At 48.3% G+C, this 18,987-nt stretch overlaps 1 protein-coding gene across 2 annotated transcripts; it reads right to left on the bottom strand.

Moving 5' to 3' along the window:
• Positions 1 to 5,276: 5,276 nt before the first annotated feature.
• zbtb10 (zinc finger and BTB domain containing 10) lies at positions 5,277 to 18,423 on the bottom strand. Of its 2 annotated transcripts, XM_049751059.1 has the most exons (5): positions 17,509 to 18,423; positions 12,479 to 13,475; positions 10,660 to 10,716; positions 9,279 to 9,454; positions 5,277 to 8,352 (listed from the first exon to the last, which is right to left on the bottom strand). In XM_049751059.1, exons 1-5 carry the CDS (start codon positions 18,142 to 18,144, stop codon positions 8,071 to 8,073), a joined length of 2,148 nt encoding a protein of 715 aa, XP_049607016.1. In that variant the 5' UTR covers positions 18,145 to 18,423; the 3' UTR covers positions 5,277 to 8,070. The 2 variants fall into 2 exon arrangements, with proteins under 2 accessions (XP_049607016.1, XP_049607017.1); XM_049751060.1 differs by lacking the exon at positions 10,660 to 10,716.
• Positions 18,424 to 18,987: the final 564 nt, after the last annotated feature.

Genomic DNA, 18,987 nt, shown 5'->3' with positions numbered 1-18,987 from the left:
CTCCAGCACCCCTGAATAGACCTTACCGGGGAGGCTGAGGAGTGTGATTCCCCTGTAATTGGAACACACCCTCCGGTCCCCCTTCTTAAAGAGGGGAACCACCACCCCAGTCTGCCAATCCAGAGGCACTGTCCCCGATGTCCACGCAGTGTTGTAGAGGTGTGTCAGCCATGACAACCCCACAACATCCAGAGCCTTTAAGAACTCCGGGCGGAGCTCATCCACTCCCGGGGCCTTGCCACCGAGGAGTTTTTTAACTACCTCAGTGACTTCGACCCCAGAGATTGGAGAATGTAGGTGGAATTGAGGAGGTCTTCAAAGTATTCTCCCCACCGACTCACAACGTCCCGAGTCGAGGTCAGCAGCACGCCACCCCCACTGTAAACAGTGTTGACGTTGCACTGCTTCCCCCTCCTGAGACGCCGGATGGTGGACCAGAATTTCCTCGAAGCCGTCCGGAAGTCATTCTCCATGGCCTCACCAAACTCCTCCCACACCCGGGTTTTTGCCTCAGCAACCGCCGAAGCCGCGTTCCGCTTGGCCATCCGGTACCTGTCAGCTGCCTCCGGAGTCCCGCAGGCCAAAACGGCCCGATAGGACTCCTCCTTCAGCTTGACGGCATCCCTTACCGCCGGTGTCCACCAGCGGGTTCGGGGAGTGCCGCCACGACAGGCACCAACGACCTTACGGCCACAGCCTCGGTCGGCCGCCTCAACAATGGAGGCGCGGAACATAGTCCACTCGGACTCAATGTCCCCCGCCTCCCCCGGGACGTGGGAAAAGCTCTGCCGGAGGTGGGAGTTGAAGCTCTTCCTGACAGGAGATTCTGCCAGACGTTCCCAGCAGACCCTCACAGAGAGTTTGGGTCTGCCAGGTCGGACCGGCATCTTACCCCACCATCGGAGCCAACCCACCACCAGGTGGTGATCAGTTGACAGCTCCGCCCCTCTCTTCACCTGAGTGTCCAAAACATGCGGCCGCAAATCCGATGACACGACTACAAAGTCGATCATCGAATTGCGGCCTAGGGTGTCCTGGTGCCAAGTGCACACATGAACACCCTTATGTTTGAACATGGTGTTCATTATTGAAAATCCGTGTCGAGCACAAAAGTCCAATAATTGAACACCGCTCGGGTTCAGATCGGGGGGGCCGTTCCTCCCAATCACGCCCTTCCAGGTCTCAATGTCATTGCCCACGTGAGCATTGAAGTCACCCAGTAGAACGATGGAGTCCCCAGAAGGAGCGCTCTCCAGCACTTCCTCCAGGGACCCCAAGAAGGGTGGGTACTCTGAGCTGCCGTTTGGTGCATAGACACAAACAACAGCCAGGACCCGTCCCCCCACCCGAAGGCGGAGGGAGGCTACCCTCTCGTTCACCGGGGTGAACCCCAATGTGCAGGCGCCCAGCCGGGGGACAATAAGTATACACACACCTGCTCGACGCCTCTCACCGTGGGCAACTCCAGAGTGGAAGAGAGTGCAGCCCCTCTCGAGAGGGCTTGTACCGGAACCCAAACTGTGCGTGGAGGCTAGTCCGACTATATCTAGTCGGAATTTTTCTGCCTCGCACACCAGTTCGGGCTCCTTTCCAGCCAGAGAGGTAACATTCCATGTCCCAAGAGCCAGCTTGTGCAGCCGGGGATCAGACCGCCAAGGTCCCTGTCTTTGGCCGCCGCCCAGCTCACACTGCACCCGACCCCTTTGGCCCCTCCTACAGGTGGTGAGCCCATGGGAAGGGGGACCCACGTTTCCTTTTCGGGCTGTGCCCGGCCGGGCCCCATGGGCGAAGGCCCGGCCACCAGACGCTCGCCTTCGAGCCCCGCCTCCAGACCTGGCTCCAGAGGGGGGCCCCGGTGACCCGCGTCCGGGCGAGGGAAAACGAAATCCATTTATTTTTCTCATCATAAGGGGCTTCTGTGAGCCGTGCTTTGTCTGGCCCCTCACCTAGGACCCGTTTGCCATGGGTGACCCTACCAGGGGCATGAAGCCCCCAACAACATGGCTCCTAGGATCATAGGGGCACGCAAACCCCTCCACCACGATAAGGTGATGACTCACGGAGGGGCTTTCTCATTACCATTTATCAAAAATGTCTAGTTATGTCTTCTTTATTGATTTGGTGTGTAGGTATAATTATAAGCTTAAAGTGTTTCTTTTATTGATTTAATATGTGAATATACTTTTCTACTTATGTACTTTATTCAATGAGGTTTGAGCATATCTGTTTTTGTAGCTAGGTAGGACTTTTTGTATTTCGACCCCATTCCTTCACCATTGTGGCACTGAGTGAGACAGAGGGTAATGACAATTCTGGAGCCCCTATCCCATCAGAAAAGTGCAAGAAATGCTTGAGAGTGCAAATCGCAGTGGAATTTGTCCCCATTTCAGATGAGGAAGTTGAGGGACAAGAACCAGGTGATCCATTAAATCAGCACATCCTTCCCAGTGTCCGTCTTCATTCAAAACACAGGACAACAATACAGGCAAGGCTCTGTGTTCAGGTAATGTTACTCACAGCTACAATCTGGGAGAGTTTGTGTGGATTGACACTGACCTTGGTAGCAGTTGCAAGGAAGTTGCCTTGCTTGAATTTCCCTCCAGTCTGGAGCTAAAAGAGAAGACTTTTACTTTGAGAGCAGTTATTGGCTTTGAACCAGGACTGACCCAGGATTCTCTTGGGCATTATGTGGCATACTGCTGGAGGACTGCATATGCCTGGAAGATCTATAATGACCTGGGAAGTGGAGTGAAAGCAGCATCAGTAAATACTAAGATCTTCCCACATGCTGTGTTCTACACAGTGCAGTGATGTATTGTTTGAATTGTTGCTAAAAAAAAAATGTTGATAATGTTCTCCTTTGACAAAGAAAGTTATTTTTTCATGTTTTCAAGTTTCTTTTTCTGGCTGTCATCAACTTCTCATACATGTATTAATTGTTGCATTAATTAATGTTTTGGAACAGACATAGACTCATCAGGTATTTAGGTTGCGGTGAACCTTTTTCACGTCAGATGTAATTGGAAAAAAAATTATCATATAGGCTTATTGATAACAAGGAAATTCATCAATGAGCACGATAAAAACATAATTACAGAAATATCCTCGTACTAAAAGCCATTTCCCACAGAGAATGTTTTCTGTAAGCTAAAAAAAAGACTAGGCTAAGAACATATATACCTCTTGTATTCGTCCTGCATCAGGAACATTCCAGGAGCTTGAAATTTGCGACGAAATACGGTGACGTCATCACTAGAAAATAAATTTGTAATATCTGCAAAACCGTGCCAGCACAAACGAAACTTTTTGCAGCACAAACCAGCACAAACGAAGCACAAACGAACGGTACCATTTTGGGTCCATTTGGAGGAAAATGGGGGGCCAGCTTCACGGTGACGTCATTGCTATGAATGAAATGTGTAATATCTACGAAACCGAAGCAGCACAAACGATTTTTTTGCTGCACAAATGAAGCACAAACGAACGGTACCATTTTGGGTCCATGTGGAGCAAAATGGGGGGCCAGCTTCATGGTGACGTCATCGCTAAGAATGAAATGTGTAATATCTACGAAACCGAAGCAGCACAAACGAAAATTTTTGCTGCACAAACCAGCACAAACGAAGCACAAACGAACGGTACCATTTTGGGTCCATTTGGAGGAAAATGGGGGGCCGGCTTCACGGTGACGTCATCGCTATGAATGAAATGTGTAATATCTCCGAAACCGAAGCAGCACAAACGAAACATTTTGCTGCACAAACCAGCACAAATGAAGCACAAACGAACGGTACCATTTTGGGTCCATTTGGTGGAAAATGGGGGGGCTGGGTGACGTCATCGCTATAAAATAAAAGTGTAATATCTACGAAACGGAAGCAGCACAAACGAAATTTTTGCTGCACAAACCAGCACAAACGAAGCACAAACGAACGGTACCATTTTGGGTTCATTTGGAGCAGATGGGGGGGCTGGGTGACGTCATCGCTATAAAATAAAAGTGTAATATCTACGAAACGGAAGCAGCACAAACGAAATTTTTGCTGCACAAACCAGCACAAACGAAGCACAAACGAATGGTACCGTTTTGGGTTCATTTGGAGCAGATGGGGGGCTGGGTGAACTCTGGATGACTTATAAAATAATCTTTTATAACTAAAAAAACCGAAGCAGCACAAACGAAAATTTTTGCTGCACAAATCAGCACAAACGAAGCACAAACGAAACAGACTACTTTCCTTAAATTTTGCGTGGGGTGGGGGGCCAGCTTCACGCAGGTGGGAGGAGCGCATGCACACTCCTCCGCAGTCTCCCCCGCTCAAACCGTAGACAAACTTCCCTCACCTGAGGAAGCGGGGGAGACTGATGAGTGTGCATGCGCTCCTCCCGGGGTGTGTGGCCGCGGGGCGGGGCCTGGTCTCTGCGCGTGGTCGTATGCAGTGCGCGCGTGGGTGGGGGCCGGCGGCATGATCGCTACAGGGGTGGCCAACCTGTGACGTATCGATGTTGCAATGCCGGGCCCTCCCTCGTTCGGGCGGGGAGGGCCCGGTCAGTCGTAACCACGTCCACTTATCACCTCAATCACCTGCACCCGCCTCTGCTCAGCAGCTGACTACTATTTAAACCAGGGACGTGCGGTCAGAGGAGGCAAGGGAGGCTATGCCTACCCTGCCATCGTGAAAAGGGGAAAAACAAATTCTATTGTTTTTATTACAGTCATTTTCCTTTTAATATCAATAGTTTTGTATCATTTTTTCAATAGTTTTGTATCATTTTGGACCAAAATCGCTGAATTTCTATAGTTATTTTAAAACCGAAGACGATTCGCTCGGAGGAGCCAACTCCTAGCAGTGTGCTGCTGCATTTGGTCACCCCTTGATAGTTTGTCAAAGACAGAAAAAAAAAAAAAAAAAACACCACCACCAAAAAAGGCCATGGACTGGCTAATGAAACTAGCGTTTTGGTCGTGCTCACCTTTTCAGGACGACATTTGAAAACAAATGGTGCAGCAACTCATTGACTGACATTACAACACTCAAGCCCATACTTGTCGTCTGTGGGGAAAAAAAACATGATTGGCAATACTAAAGTGTGGAATGACAAACTCATTTCAAGACACAAATTAAAATACTAATCTAAGACTCTCTGAAATATTCTGAATTTATAATGCAAAAGTGAATTAATGCTGCTTTGGATGCATCTCCTGCATCAAATGTTAAGACAATGCTTATTTTTTCTTTCACAATGTCTGAGACACAAAAACAATCCCCCAACAATTTCAGCAATATCAAAGTTTTATTTTTAAAATGTAATATAGAGAGGAACAGTAGTACAATTTGATTTAATACAGAGAGAAGAGCAACAAACCAGGACAATGTTAAGTTCAATCTTTGAAAAGTTCTAGTAAAAACATAAAAAGAGTAACCTGAATTTTGCTTATTTTGTGTTCGGAGGGCACCGGGTTTTGCATCGCTGTCAGAGCAAATAAGTTGAAAAACACAGCTTTTGTCTTTTTTTAATCTTTAAAGTGTAAAAAAATACAGCCGGGAAGTGGATGGATGGGTGTATGTGGGGAAAACAAAATTTGTAGTGTGGTGGCATACTTTTGTTTTGCTTATTGTCCATAAATACAGCATTAAAAATAATTTTAAAAAATCAGTAGGATGGTGCGAATAATAATAATAAAAAAAAGAGGAAGTCAAGGACAAGCAGCGCACGGCAAAGCGGAAGGGAGTTAAATATAAAATTTTCCATATATTTCTATTCATAGACGACTCTCCATATTGTATCTATTACATCACAGGCCCCACCCACAGTGATTTTTGAAAGTGACACGAGGATGATGATGAGGGGTACAAACTGCATATGAACACACACGGGCTATACGTCGATATTTTTAGTTGCGTTTTGCTAAATACTGCCGCCCCGTGCGCCATTCGAAAAACATGTGCTGAAGTTGTGGGAGGGGACAATCATCAAGGGGAGGGGCCAAGGGAATGTCGCCCGGCTCCTCCGTCCCGTACATTAAGATGAAATAATAACAATTTTGGTTGGACAAAATAGAAACAGTCTTGATTGCATTTTTGGAGTCAATATACTTAGATATATATTAAATAACAAACTGCTAAAAAAGACCCACTTTTGGGAAAAAAAAATAAAGATCAAAAGTAAGTGCATGTCTATGATGGCGCCATAGAGCTTCACTCATTTTAGTCTGGCGGAACCACACAAACTACCTGGCAGACAAAATTAAACATTTCAAAACAACTTTGGACGTCCAGTCACCGTTACTTGATTCCAAATATATGTGGCGATATAAACGGCGTTTACAACTCTGTACCAAAAAGAAACAAAAAAGACATCCGCTTTAGGTCCTCGTAACGCATATTTCACACAGAAATGTACTGCCGTATAAAAGCAACAATTTTTAAAAAATGGCAAAGATTACCTGATAGTCCACAGAAACCCCTTGAAAACCGGCATTTTTCCGCCTCTTTTCGTCACGGCCCGGCAATTTACCCGCCTCGGAGGTTGTATCAAAGTCTTTTATACGGCGTCAAGATAGGGGGGAGGGTTTTTGGATGTCACAAGAATTCAAGCTACACTTGAGGTCCAGCGCCTTGCCGGGCCAGGGGAGCCAAATTCGGCCGCACTCCTCGCCCATTTTTGCAGGGTTGCTTATGTTTGGAATGACAATAACCATTAAAGCCATGCTTGGGTTCGGAACTCTGCAATGCGAGACGGGAATGTGGAGTTCAACACTCAAATTCTCTGTTTTTGTGTGAGAGGCCAGCTGGTGTTGTAGGACGAAAGCAAAATGCTAAAAATTAAAGCTCTGCCGTCGGTCCAGTATTTGTTTAAATGTATACTGCGCTGCTACTGTCTATTAACTTTTAACCCTCACTCACTCTTCTACCCCTCCCCTCTTTTTTAATCTCTGTTGGAGTCTTAGGACGACTATGCTACGATTTAAAGGCCGGTTTTTGCTGGGTTTGGCGTGAAAGGCAAAAGCGGACAAATGCCGGGTGTTGGTTTGTTTTTGGGCGGGGTCCCTGCGTGAAAGAGGCGATAGTGTTGTAGAGGAGGTGAAGCATCAGTTGAACAATTGAAGCTTTTTTTTTTCATCACAGACATCATGAAAATTAAAGCCTCGCTTGTTTTGTAGGTCCAGTATTCTGCGACAAAGCATTACAGCACCAAACGTCGTCATTTGGCAAAAATCTTTAAAAAAAAAAAAAAAGAAAAAGGTAACAAAACATCAAATGATTCAAGCTTTAAGTGAAGGTCAAATGCTTTTTTAAAGTGTTAGCGTGACGTAGCGATTGGTATAAAGCTAGATAGAATGGTCCCCCCCCCCCCCCCCCCGCACTTTACTTCTTATACTTTTAAATAATTTGTCTTAAAACTCTAAATGAACAAAATGAAATAAAGGTGTCTTTTCTTTGAAGTATATTCAGTAGTTTTTCCTGCTCCATCTTGGTGTGCACTCTGTTTGGCATGACGTCAGCACAGCGCCATTTTCGTTTCTTTTTTGTCTTTTAAATTAATATAACATATAAATATGGCTGTGAGAACGCTAAAGTCACCAAACAGATTTTTTTGGTTCCAAGACTTGCACAGGGAAACGAAAAAAGGAAAGAAAAATGGAATAATAAAGAATATTTTAGCGCAACTAAATGCCATCTACGCAGCAAGTTAGAAAAAGGAAAAAAACATAATGATAAAAATTAGATCATCTGTGATAAGACCATAAAATCTTCTTAAATTAAATAATTAACATATTTTGTCTCCAATGATTGGTCTAGCTAGCCCTCCCCGCCTATTTCAAAGGAAATATACAACCCCAAAAAAAACAACTTGATTTTATATAATCTTTCTTTGAGCATTAATAATAATAATTACAATAATAATTAAATCTGTACATGGCGGGGATCCCACGCCACCAAAGCTTTCTTTTTTTTGTCAAACTCGCATAATCACGCAACTGCAAGGTTTTGGAGAGCACTTTTGGAGTTGATTGTTTACCAGCTTACAAAGAGTCAAAGCAAAAAGAATTTGGGTGAGGCGAGGCTAGAACTCTTTGTTGTCCTCCAGAGGGGCGGCGCCCCGGCGGGCCCAGGCGGCTCGCTCGTGGTCGTCGGCGTCCAGCAGGTCGTCGGCGTCGTCGGCCTCAAAGTCGTCGTCCCGGGGGAACTCCATGGCCTCCAGGCCCTCCTGGCTGGCCTGGTGCGAGTCGGCGCAGTCCACGCACACGCCGTAGCGCCGCGAGCCGTGGCGGATTCCCACGCTGGCCGCCAGCATGAAGATCTTCTTGCACACCATGCACTTGTATTTCTTGTCTTTCTTGTGCACCTGCATGGGACGGGACGGACACCGTCAGTCCAGTTTTTGTTCTACAATACGGAACTAATTTCTTTCGCTGCCTTTCTATGGAATGGACTGCGCCTCTTCATGAAATGAATTGACAACTATGTTGACAACTGATTCATCATCTCGAGACATTGACTTAAAATTGTCAAACGTCTTGGAAATCCACCCTTTTAAATAGAGATAGCAAAATGAATTGAATGCCAAATAAATGACAACTATTTGGTGATGGACCAACTTATAAATGTGCAACTCCTCCAGCCTTTCAACAGAACGGGTCAAAATAAAGGAACAATTATCAGTTCTCAAATTGATCTCCAACAACATGATAATCGATTAACCTTTCTCAGAATTTCAGCCTCAACTTTTCCAATTTCTGTAACCTTCCATAAACGCGTTTCATCAGACCCACTTTTACTGAACACTTTTTTTGATGATTTTCTGACATACAGACTATAACAGTAAGTAACTAAATAAATAAAGGGGGAGAAATTCACATTTCTTTTCAGATGCCATTCAATCATTAATAAGAAAATATTCAACAGATTATTATTGAGTATGCTTCATTGGGCTGCAACAGACTTACTTTAATATACAGTCGGTGCAACAATCAATTCGTTATTTGAATGAACAATAAATTGTTTAGATCAACTGTCTAATTGCTCTGAATTCCAGCCTCAACGATAATCTCGGGAATTCTGCAGGCAATTTTTTTTTTTTTTGTTCAATCAAAAAGATTTGCAAATCTTCGCTTTGACTTTACCAAACCATCATGGACATTTTTCTCAATTTTCGGCTTTTTGGATTGGCTAATTTAGGATGCTAGGTCAAGTGAATAATTGCACCGTGGCCAGTGGCAAGCCAGCATTGTGATAGAAATAGCGTCTTCCCGGCGACTTGAGCGTACTTACCAGGGAATGTCTCTTGACGTGCTCGCGGCGGGTGAAGAGTTTGCCGCAGATGTCGCAGCTGAAGGAGCGCACGCCCGAGTGGATGACCAGGTGCCTCTTGAGCGTGCGCCGGTGCTTGGCGATGTAGTTGCAGTGCGGACACTTCAGCTTGTTGATGGCCAGCAGCGACGACTCGCCTGGTAGCAAAGGGGAAAATGTCAGCGGGGAACTGGCGTGTTGCTTACTTGCGTCAAGGGCCGTCAATCAAAACGGCAACTTTTAAACTGCATCATGAAGGTTCACAACTAGGCAGAAGCGCTCATCAGATGGTTGCTGGCTGGTTCCCCGCGATGCACTTTGACATCGCGAGGGTTCTGCATGGCCAACTGCAGCTAGCAAGCTATGTTGTGCCCGCTTGGACAAGAGGCACCAAGAGGACCATGCCAGCTGCTCTCCCCGCGCCCGCCCACCTGCCACCCTCGGATGATAACGAGTCACCTATTGATTGTTAAGGCGCTTGAAAACGGAGCACGCCGGGGCGAAGTGAAGAGTCACGGCGTTTTGTTTGAACTCACAACGGTGCAGTCGACAAGGCAGTTTGCTAAGGGGGAAGGAAGTGATGGCTTGGGAAGGAGTTGAATCCCAGCTTACCTGTGCTGAGTGTGCGTGTGCGTGTGTGTGTGTGTGTGTTGGGGCAAGCACACTTCTTGTCCAGCACGCTCATTTCAAGTAACAAAGGGGTGGTGCATCTTTTCCCTAATTTAGCAATCACTTAGCATGCAACCACACTGTTGCCATGGTTCCACCTTAACCTCCAATCAGTTGACTTGCAATGGGAGGGCATACATTTGTTTGTTTGTTCACCTGCAACACATTTGGGGAGCCCGACACCAAGAAGCAATTTAACAGACAAGTACAACAAAAACTTCTTGTATTGCGTACAACCACATTGTTGTCACGGTGATGTCACGCTTTCAGCCCAACCTTCTATTCATCATTTGAATTGAAATGACAAGCATAAACTTAAGCATGACAGAATTGGCACGTCTTAATTTGAGTGAAACACATTTGCGGATTTAGTAGATAATAATAAAACATTCAAATTTGCACCCAAAGAAAAGCCCACCTCAATGCTGTTTTACCAAAACAAGAAAATTAAAAAAATACAAAACCATTATTACTCTTTAGAACATTTTTCTTTCTGTAACAACCCTCTTCTTTTGTAACAACTTGTACTACATTTTACAAACAAGCTGGTTGGTGTGTTGGCTTATAAATGTTAACACTGTGGTTGAATGACCAATTTCCTCTGAAAAAATCTGCGACATTGTGCGTTTGTGGTTTTGTTGATATTGCAAGGTGGCCTCGATGAAAATGTTTGAGGATGCATGTGGCCGCTTACCATTCTCCCAGGACTCCCCTGGCTGGATGATGCTATACTGGATCTGATTGGCCAGCTCTGGGAAAAGGAGGGCAGGGTTTAGGATAAAGGAGGGAGGGAACCAATGACAGGGACACAAAAAACATTACAAGGGAGAGGTGGGAGGTTTGTCGGAGGGGAGACGGGCGCGGCATTTTTGTGTACACAACTAACCACGCCACACACATCCACGCACATATATATGCCTTATTGTATGTAAAGTAGATGGTGGTGGGGGGGGGGGGGGGGGGGGGGGGCGGTACACCTGCGAGTGCATGTAACCGGTTCCGCCATGTTGTGTTCCTACATCCCACTGAGAACATGGCCGCCATGGACCCTTGCTCAATATTTACAAACGGGCCTGGCTGCAGAGGTGGCCACACCCACTAATACCAAGGTTGGAGGTATTAAAAAAACAAAACAAAACAAAAAAAAACCTCATTTACAAAATTTTTCAGCCACTGTAAAACCTCAACCTGTACAACCCGATAGAGTAAAACAGGTGAGTTGTAAAAGTGTGCACACCCTCTTACTAAACAATACTCAGAACAAAACAATCACATTCAAACTCCGACTAAATCAAACAACTGTCATTATTGATTCTAAAGTTCAAATGTTGGAGTAGCTCACACATTGTCTCACCAGCTGTACGATATTTTCTTCAACTGAAGTTGTACAGGTTCAGATCGTGAATAGCAGCACGTTGGCACCCTCGTGCATTCGGCGCTCGATTGTGAAAGTGCAAGCGAGGTTGATTAACGTGGCCAACTTGCCCCAAAATCAATTGCAATCCACTCTCAGCTTTCTGTGCGGAAGCCATGTGACGCGTGCAACAAAACACGCCACTGTGCGGCGCCTAATCGGACACGGACATGCGGGGAGAAGTCGATCCATTTTGCTGATAAGGATGATCTGCAGCGTGCATATTTTCTTCTCACAATACTGCAAGAGACGCAGCCAATGTATAAGCGCACCCTTGGGCGCAAACCATTAGCGCCACATCCCCCAAACCCCACAAGGCATCACTTGTGGAGCGCATTAGATGGAGCTGCAGGCACTAAGAGCATTGCAATGCATTTAGAGGGGAGGCCTGAGGGAGAAGAGCCGACCCCTACACCTCCCACCCCACCCCACAGCGCTTTCTTCATTATCCTGCATTAGGGAGGGAAGCAAATGTTGGAAAAAGCACGTCCCTCTCTTCAGTCACGGTGGAGGAGCGTCACTTTAATGGCCGAAGGAGAGATTTACTATGGCGAAAGGGCGGCGGGTAGATTAAAAGGTTATTCAAGGATCCCAGCGGGTGGAATCAACATGTATGGAAGGACACAAAGAGGATTTCCAAATGGAATCACACACATTTTATTTTATTGTGGAAGGCCAAGAGTGTGCGGCGAGGACTCGTGCGGCGTTGGCGAAGCAGCGGCCGCAAAGTAGGCGTTAACGTGGCGATAAGCCTCCGTGCCCTCCTCCCGCCCGGCTCCAGAGCGATTAGCGGGGGATCATCAGGAGGGAACACCACGCCAGATTGAGCCTGCTTGATCATCGCACGCACATACGGGGAGCCCGCTCCAGTCGCTCTAGAGCGCTTGACGTGCATCTGTATCAGTGATGTCAAAATGAAAAATCTAATCGATTATCAACTTAACCGTTTGGAGCCGGTGTTTGACTTCAAACTGTCCAAATCCTCTGATTTCAGCCCCTCAATGGAAATTATTTGTTGCATGGCGTCAACATGTCAGCAAACATTTTTTTAAATTTGGGCAGAGGGAGGATGCAGGAAGAGTGCAAATGTGCGTCCTACCGGCATTTTCTGAGAGCGCCGAGAAATCCTCTCGGGGGTAGGAGGCGGACGGCTGGATGAACATGCCCTCGTCAAAACCCTCCTCAGGTTCGGGCGGGAAGTTGTAGACAAAGCGGCGTGTGGTGGCCTGCTTTTTCCGGCGCCCGCTGCCAGCAGCAGCGTCGGGGGTCTCGCGTTTGATGGTGGCAGCCGCGCCCGGCTCGTTCCAGACGAAAACCCGAGAGTGGGCCTCGTTGTCTGCCGAGTCGGACGAGTTATCGTGGTGGTGTTGGGTCCAGGCTCCCGTGGGGGCGCCGGGGGGACCGGCCCCGACCGGCGTCACCTCCACGTCGCTGGACTCCTCCTTGAGCCGGACGCCGCCGTTGTCGGCCTCCCCCGCCGCCTCCTTGACTCGGCTGTTGCCGCTGGCTTTGATGGACAACTTGGAGAGGATGGTGGTGGCCCAGAAGTTGCTGGGCTTGCGGTCGGGGCGCCCCCGCTGGCCCTCCTTGGCCAGCGTCTGCCGCTTGTTGTAGTCCACCAGCACCGAGTCGGGTGCCTCCTGCTTGATGCTGATGTTGAGCGCGTCCTTGATGAAGGCCCGGCACGACTGCACCACCTCGGTCATCTGCAGGTAGCTGGCCACCGACATGACCTCGATGGCGTTCTGGCTGGTGAGCAGCAGGTTACCAGAGTAGAGAAAGTCCAGGATGACCGAGAAGCCCTGCACGGCGGCCATGTCCAGGTGCGTGACGGTGGCCTGGTCCTGCACCTCGCTCTGAGTCAGGCAGTAGAGGGTCTTGAAGTAGCGGCTGCCCGCCACCAGGATGTTCTTGTGGGCGCGGAACACCTGGCCCGACACCACAATGTTGACGTCGCACAGGATGCCGCTCTTGCGCTGCTTGTCCAGCTCCTGCAGCAGCTGGTAGCAGTAGGAGTTCTCGTTGGGCTTGTTGCGGTAGTCCTCCTCCGAGGAGTTGGTGGAGGGGCTGGCGTTGTCCGAGGGCCTCCCCGACTCCTGGGTCATAGCAAAACCACACGGTTAGGTGATGGACGGCGCCAAATTAGCAGATTGAGGTTTCTGAATGTTGTCAGTCGCAATATTGTTCTGAATCAGTCCATTTGCAAGAAGGACATGTATGTATATATGTATTTTTTGTTCTAGAACAACTGGCAACAAGCTGGACACATTTGCAAAAAGTCACCTTTTAGGCTCTCCATATACTTTGAGCAGTCTTCTATTTTGTTGCCCTGAAGACACAAATGTAAGTTTAAGGGGACGAACGGCTTGGAAAGTTTGCTGAAGGACAATTTGAGCACACCGTGTACGGGTTGTGCGTTTATACAAATCGAACAGTATTTCCCTGGCGCTGGCCTCATCTTTACTCAACACTCTGACGTGGGCAAACACCCCCAGGGCTCCCGACACGCCTGCTCAAGGGGGACAAACCGGTCTGACGGGCTTCCAAAAGGGGAGTGGGGATACAAATGAGCTTGCTACAATGGAGGGACGGGCTGCCTGGACCGGGAGCCGCCGGCACCTCCCGCTTTCCAAGTTGAGTGGAATTGTTTGGAAAACCTTCTGGCTTGCTTGCTTGAGGAGTAGGTGAATCAAATCTCATGGTGGACTTTTTGCACACTGGAACAAAGAGAGACCTGGCGGAGGATGGATGACAGGGAGGGGAGTTGGCAGAAGAGCTGAACTATCCCCCCACCCGTCCTCCTCACAAGCCAAAGAGCCAGCCTGGTACCGAGCAAGTAAGATGGGGGAGTACACAAAACAATGCACGCACACACCGTGAGCTTCATCGTACATACAAACCGCACCGACAACATATACAGGACGCCTACTTTGACAGTTGTTTTTTTTTGCAACAAAATTGCACAGCAGATGTCCTAATCCAGAATAATTCACATTCCTCTGGCATTTTTCCCCCCTCCCACCACCCTCGCCAACACACAGAAAGCAAGCTGCACTCACACACACACACGCACGCACGCACACACACACACACACACACGCACGCACGCACGCACGCACGCACACACACACACACACACACACACACACACACACAGCTGGGGTTTCAGCCGATTAAATTCATTTCGCGGAGGTCCCCACCCAGCCCCCACTGTCCGCGCAGCAGCCCGGGCACACGAGATGGCATACAAAGACGAGAGAAGAGCGGGTGGGATGAGGTGGGTGTGTTATCATACATCCTCGGCCACACAGCTGGAGGGAGAGAGTGATGGGTTGTGAGGGATTGCCAGAGAGTGAATGGGAACACGCTCGCCGTAACGGCTGAAAGGAGGCTTAGAATGGAGGAAACATTACAATGGCAAGATAAGAGATGGCTGATAGTCGGCAGACCTTGAGAGAAAACGTGGAGCTGGAGGGAGGAGGGGGGGGCACGTTAGGCAAAGGAACGCGAGCAAGCGCCAAAGTCAACAAGGCCACCCCATTTTTGAGTGGCCTTCACAATGGCCCGCGTTCTCCCCGAGGCTCATTGTCCACTCACTGTGGGCCTTTTGAGAACTCACTCTTTTTCCTTTCCTTCTGCATGTGTAATACGCTGGCGTGTGGGCAAGGAGAGCCACAGTCGCTGACACAAGAAGGAAAAGCTCAACCGCAAATCGGATGGCAGGCGGACGACAACAATCGACGACAGAGGGGTTGAGCGAGCCATCAAAACAAGCCACGACACAAATAAAGCTCAAACCTAAACAAACTGTGGAGCTCTGCCCCCTCAAGGGACGGCAGATCCGTGCCAAACACGACACACCTTGAACAGTAAACCAGCAGAAATTAAAGCCCCCCTAAAGAACCCCACCCAGAACTCACAACCCCCTCCCCACAACTCAAGTCAACCCGACCGGCCGGTCCCCAGTTAGCAGAACAATACAGCTGTGTGAGTTTGGCCCAAGGTATAGGAGGGCCGAGCCAACATTGTCGTGCCACAGAAGAAGAAACTGACGAGAAAGGTGTGTGTGTGTGTGTGTGTGTGTGTGTGTGTGTGTGTGTGTGTGTGTGTGTGTGGAAGAGTTGCTAATTCAACAAGAATTCTCCCTGTCCCGTCCCCCTGACCTGCAGCCCCCAATAAACATCATGTCCACGGGAGATGGCAGATCGTAAACACTCCGCAAACACTTTGTCAGAGCTACAATCAAGGGGTGAAATGACCCCCCAATTTTCCACCCATGGGGATCACTTGAGCTAGCCGATCTTTGACCCAACCGCGGGGGCTGGGCTTCAACAACTCACATGAAGCGCAAGGGTGCGATGACGTCTTTTGCCCCTCTGAAGGCCAGACTAAACTTTGGTTTGGCTACATTTGGTTGCCAGGCAGAATCAGAAGCATTGAGCGCCCTAATCCACTAGTGGCGCTCTCCTTCCCAATTAGACACGTGTACAAGTTAGTGGACCACTAAGTCATTCCGATTAGCAAGTGCCAGTGGCAAGCAAAGAGACTAAATGCGGCAGTCCAATCCTCTTGCGAGCGAACTGGGCCTCGCAAGTCAGCTGCGATAGCTCACTCAGCGGCACAAACGCTCTTTGACACCCGATTGGAAAGGTCCGCAACGTTGACCGAACACTCCCTGCTTTTATGGCATCTGAGAATGCCGTGCAAATGTCTGCACCATTAAAAAAAAGGTTATTTTATCACACACACACATCCACTCTTTACAGTCACGTAGCCCTCAAATATTCGAGCGGAGATTTCAACAAGCCTGAATCACAAGATACACCCCAAAGGGACGACCGTCAACAACAAAAAACAATATTAGGAAATTGTCCTTGATTTAATCCATGTCGCTGCACCATGAAATGAGTTAATTCCTCGAAGACCAATTGCACAGAATTATTTTCCTTTTTCTTTTAGTACAGGGTTACCAATTTTTGGCAACTAAACTCTGACCTTAAAATCATGACTGCGATGTGGCTCACCGTTTGACATCTCTGGATTAGGGACATCCATTTCACCCTGCTCTCAATAGACTTTTTTTTTTTTTTTGCTCTTGTCCACTATGGATTTTCCGGGGGTCGTTCTGGCACAACGCCTCTAATTTAGCTCCCCAAGGGGAGGAGGGGGAAGGTTGTGTAAAAGCAACAGAGGTCACCAGGGAGCACGAGCCTTGAGAGGAGGGCAAAAAGGGGGAGGGGGGGGGCATGCAGCTCCCTTGTCACTGTGACCTCTGGCGAGATAGTAATCAAGATAGGGGGCATGCAGCTCCCCTTGTCACTGTGACCTCTGGCGAGATAGTAATCAAGTTAGATGCCGAGGCAACGGTAAACATGGAAAAAGGAAGGGGCATATGTACAGTACCAACTGAATGAAACTGCTTCAAAGGGGTGTGCAAACAAATGTACTTAAGGGTCAATTAGAATTGTTTTTAGGAAGCCAGGTCATTAAACGCATTTGTAAGATATTAATCAGTTATTTATAGTCAAATGCAATTAAATTGTTAACGATAAATAAAACGATAAGTGCATATGTAAAATGTTTTAGTAAAATTATATACATGTCAAATGATTCCTATGAATTATGAAATACTTTACATTATGGTTATACTTTGTTATGAACAGATTCAGGGTCGGATTAAAGAGCTGAGCCAAGAGCTTTGATGGACCCGCGGGCTATATTTTGCTTACAACTGGCCTTGAACAAATACTTTTCTGCTGTTTACTGCCAAAAAAAAAACACGAGTAGGAAGCATTGAGGGGATCACAAAAACTCACGGTTGTACTCGATAGCCAGCTACCTTGCACGATGTTCAGCGTTTGCATCGAGAATTTCACTCCAGACTCGAGCGTCTCATTCCGGATACACGGCCAAAAGCTACCAGTTAGCTTAGCCCTAAGCTAATTAGCTTCAAAGCGGACAGCGGGGATCTCCGACAAGTTGGTTCTCGACTGCAAATGTCTGATAAAGTTACTCAAATATCAAGCATAAGATGTGGTGTTAAAAGTCGATAAAATGTGTTTGGGTGGTTTGAAAGTGTATTTTATGTCAAGGTTTGATAGCGGTTCAGGAGTGTGGGGTGCGAGTTACCTGTTTGCTGGGGTCATTCCTGCCGTGCTCGGCCGACAGGTGATGTCGGAGGAGCAGGGCCCGCTTGTAGCTCCTGCTACCCTTGGTGAGCTCGTCGCCGCTCCGGGTGGCGGCGTCGCGGCACCACCAGCACGACATGAGCCCCGTCTGCTGGCAGAAGCGCAGCCATGGGAACTCGTGGAGCCACGACGCGTGGAAAAGCGAGTGCTTCTGGAGTAGCGTCTGCGGTCTCATCCCCACGCCGCATTTCCTGGGTCCCGCCTCGGCGCTCCCGGACTCCGCCAGGTCTTTGGTGCACGCTTCCTTGTAGCCGTTGGCGACTGCGTCACCTTCGGTGTCGGCGTCGCCGCGACTGCGGCCCCCGGCCGCCCCCTCCGTGTCCTCTTCCTCCTCCGCGTCCGGCTCCGTGCTGTCGCTCACCGAGCCGGCGCCCTCCAGTCGCTTCCGCGTTGGTCCCGTCGCCCCCAGGTCCCCGTCGTCGTCTTGGTCCGGCCGGTTGCCGTTAAAATGTCGGTCCTGACAGGCTGGGGCCTCCCAGCTGCTACCGTTCCCCCCGCCGCAGCCTGCGGAGCCCGTTAGCCCGGCAAGTCCACCGCCTCGGAACGCCAGCGACCTGCGGTTTCTCTCGCCGGACATTTTCTTGCGCTTATGACAAATGTCTCACCAGGATCCCCCCCGCCACGGCAAATGCTCCTTTTCCCCTTCCGTCTTCTCTCTGTCACCCACGCCGTCGTTAATCGTCGTCTTTCGGTCGCGAGGTGCCCGGCCGGTACGAGTGTTTCAGTTATGCGGAAAACAATCGCTCTTTTAGGCGCATACTGACATTTTCAGGGTTCTGGCTGCGTCCGCGCAGGCCCCGCAGAGGTCGAATGGCAACGACTTTCCTCCCCACAATGCACCTCGACTGGTGCTGGAGGAGGAGCGGGGGGGGGGGGGGGGGTGCTGGAAGAGGGGGAGCTGGGGTGCCGTGGCTTGCCAATGGGGGCTTTTGTGTGTGCAAGGCTGCACCCATTTTCCGCATGCTTCTCATATCTCTCAGTCCCTCGCGCTCGCCTTTTTTCATTTAGTTATCTCCTTAACGCTTTCCGACTCTGCTCAAAGCACAGAAATTCACTTTTTGAAGACCTTTCAATCTCTTTTGTACGTCGTAGTATGTTCACGTGACGTAATACGAGTCTGCCGTTATATTATTCTGATAATAAATAAAATCCTCAATGAGATGCCACAAAATTCTGCTATGGTTATGTTACATTTTAGTACTTTTTTGTTTATTGTGAGTTAATACTTTTATATACTATGTACAAATATTTTAAATACAACTGCAATAGTATAAAATAATCCATTGTTTAAGAATAAATTATAACATAAAATATTTAATGTAATAATAAATACACCTTATGATAGGAGATTTTTCATATCATTCACGTTTAGAATATTTGTTCTCAGAACCGGGCTGTGGACTCGGTCGGATTTTTGCAC

The sequence above is a fragment of the Syngnathus scovelli genome, chromosome 19 (genome assembly GCF_024217435.2).
Source record: "Syngnathus scovelli strain Florida chromosome 19, RoL_Ssco_1.2, whole genome shotgun sequence".
Taxonomy (NCBI): domain Eukaryota; kingdom Metazoa; phylum Chordata; class Actinopteri; order Syngnathiformes; family Syngnathidae; genus Syngnathus; species Syngnathus scovelli.
The sequence above is the reverse complement of the archived record's forward strand: the minus strand, read 5'-3'. Positions and strand labels throughout refer to the sequence as shown.

Bases quoted from the DNA above. Each gene is read 5' to 3' on its own strand.
- zbtb10 (XM_049751059.1), bottom strand. From the start codon at position 18,144: ATGTCCGGCGAGAGAAACCGCAGGTCGCTGGCGTTCCGAGGCGGTGGA. The intron at 9,455-10,659 runs GTAAGCGGCCAC...CTTTGCTACCAG, and splicing joins AGGGGAGTCCTGGGAGAATG to GCGAGTCGTCGCTGCTGGCC. The intron at 8,353-9,278 runs GTAAGTACGCTC...CGTCCCATGCAG, and splicing joins ACGTCAAGAGACATTCCCTG to GTGCACAAGAAAGACAAGAA.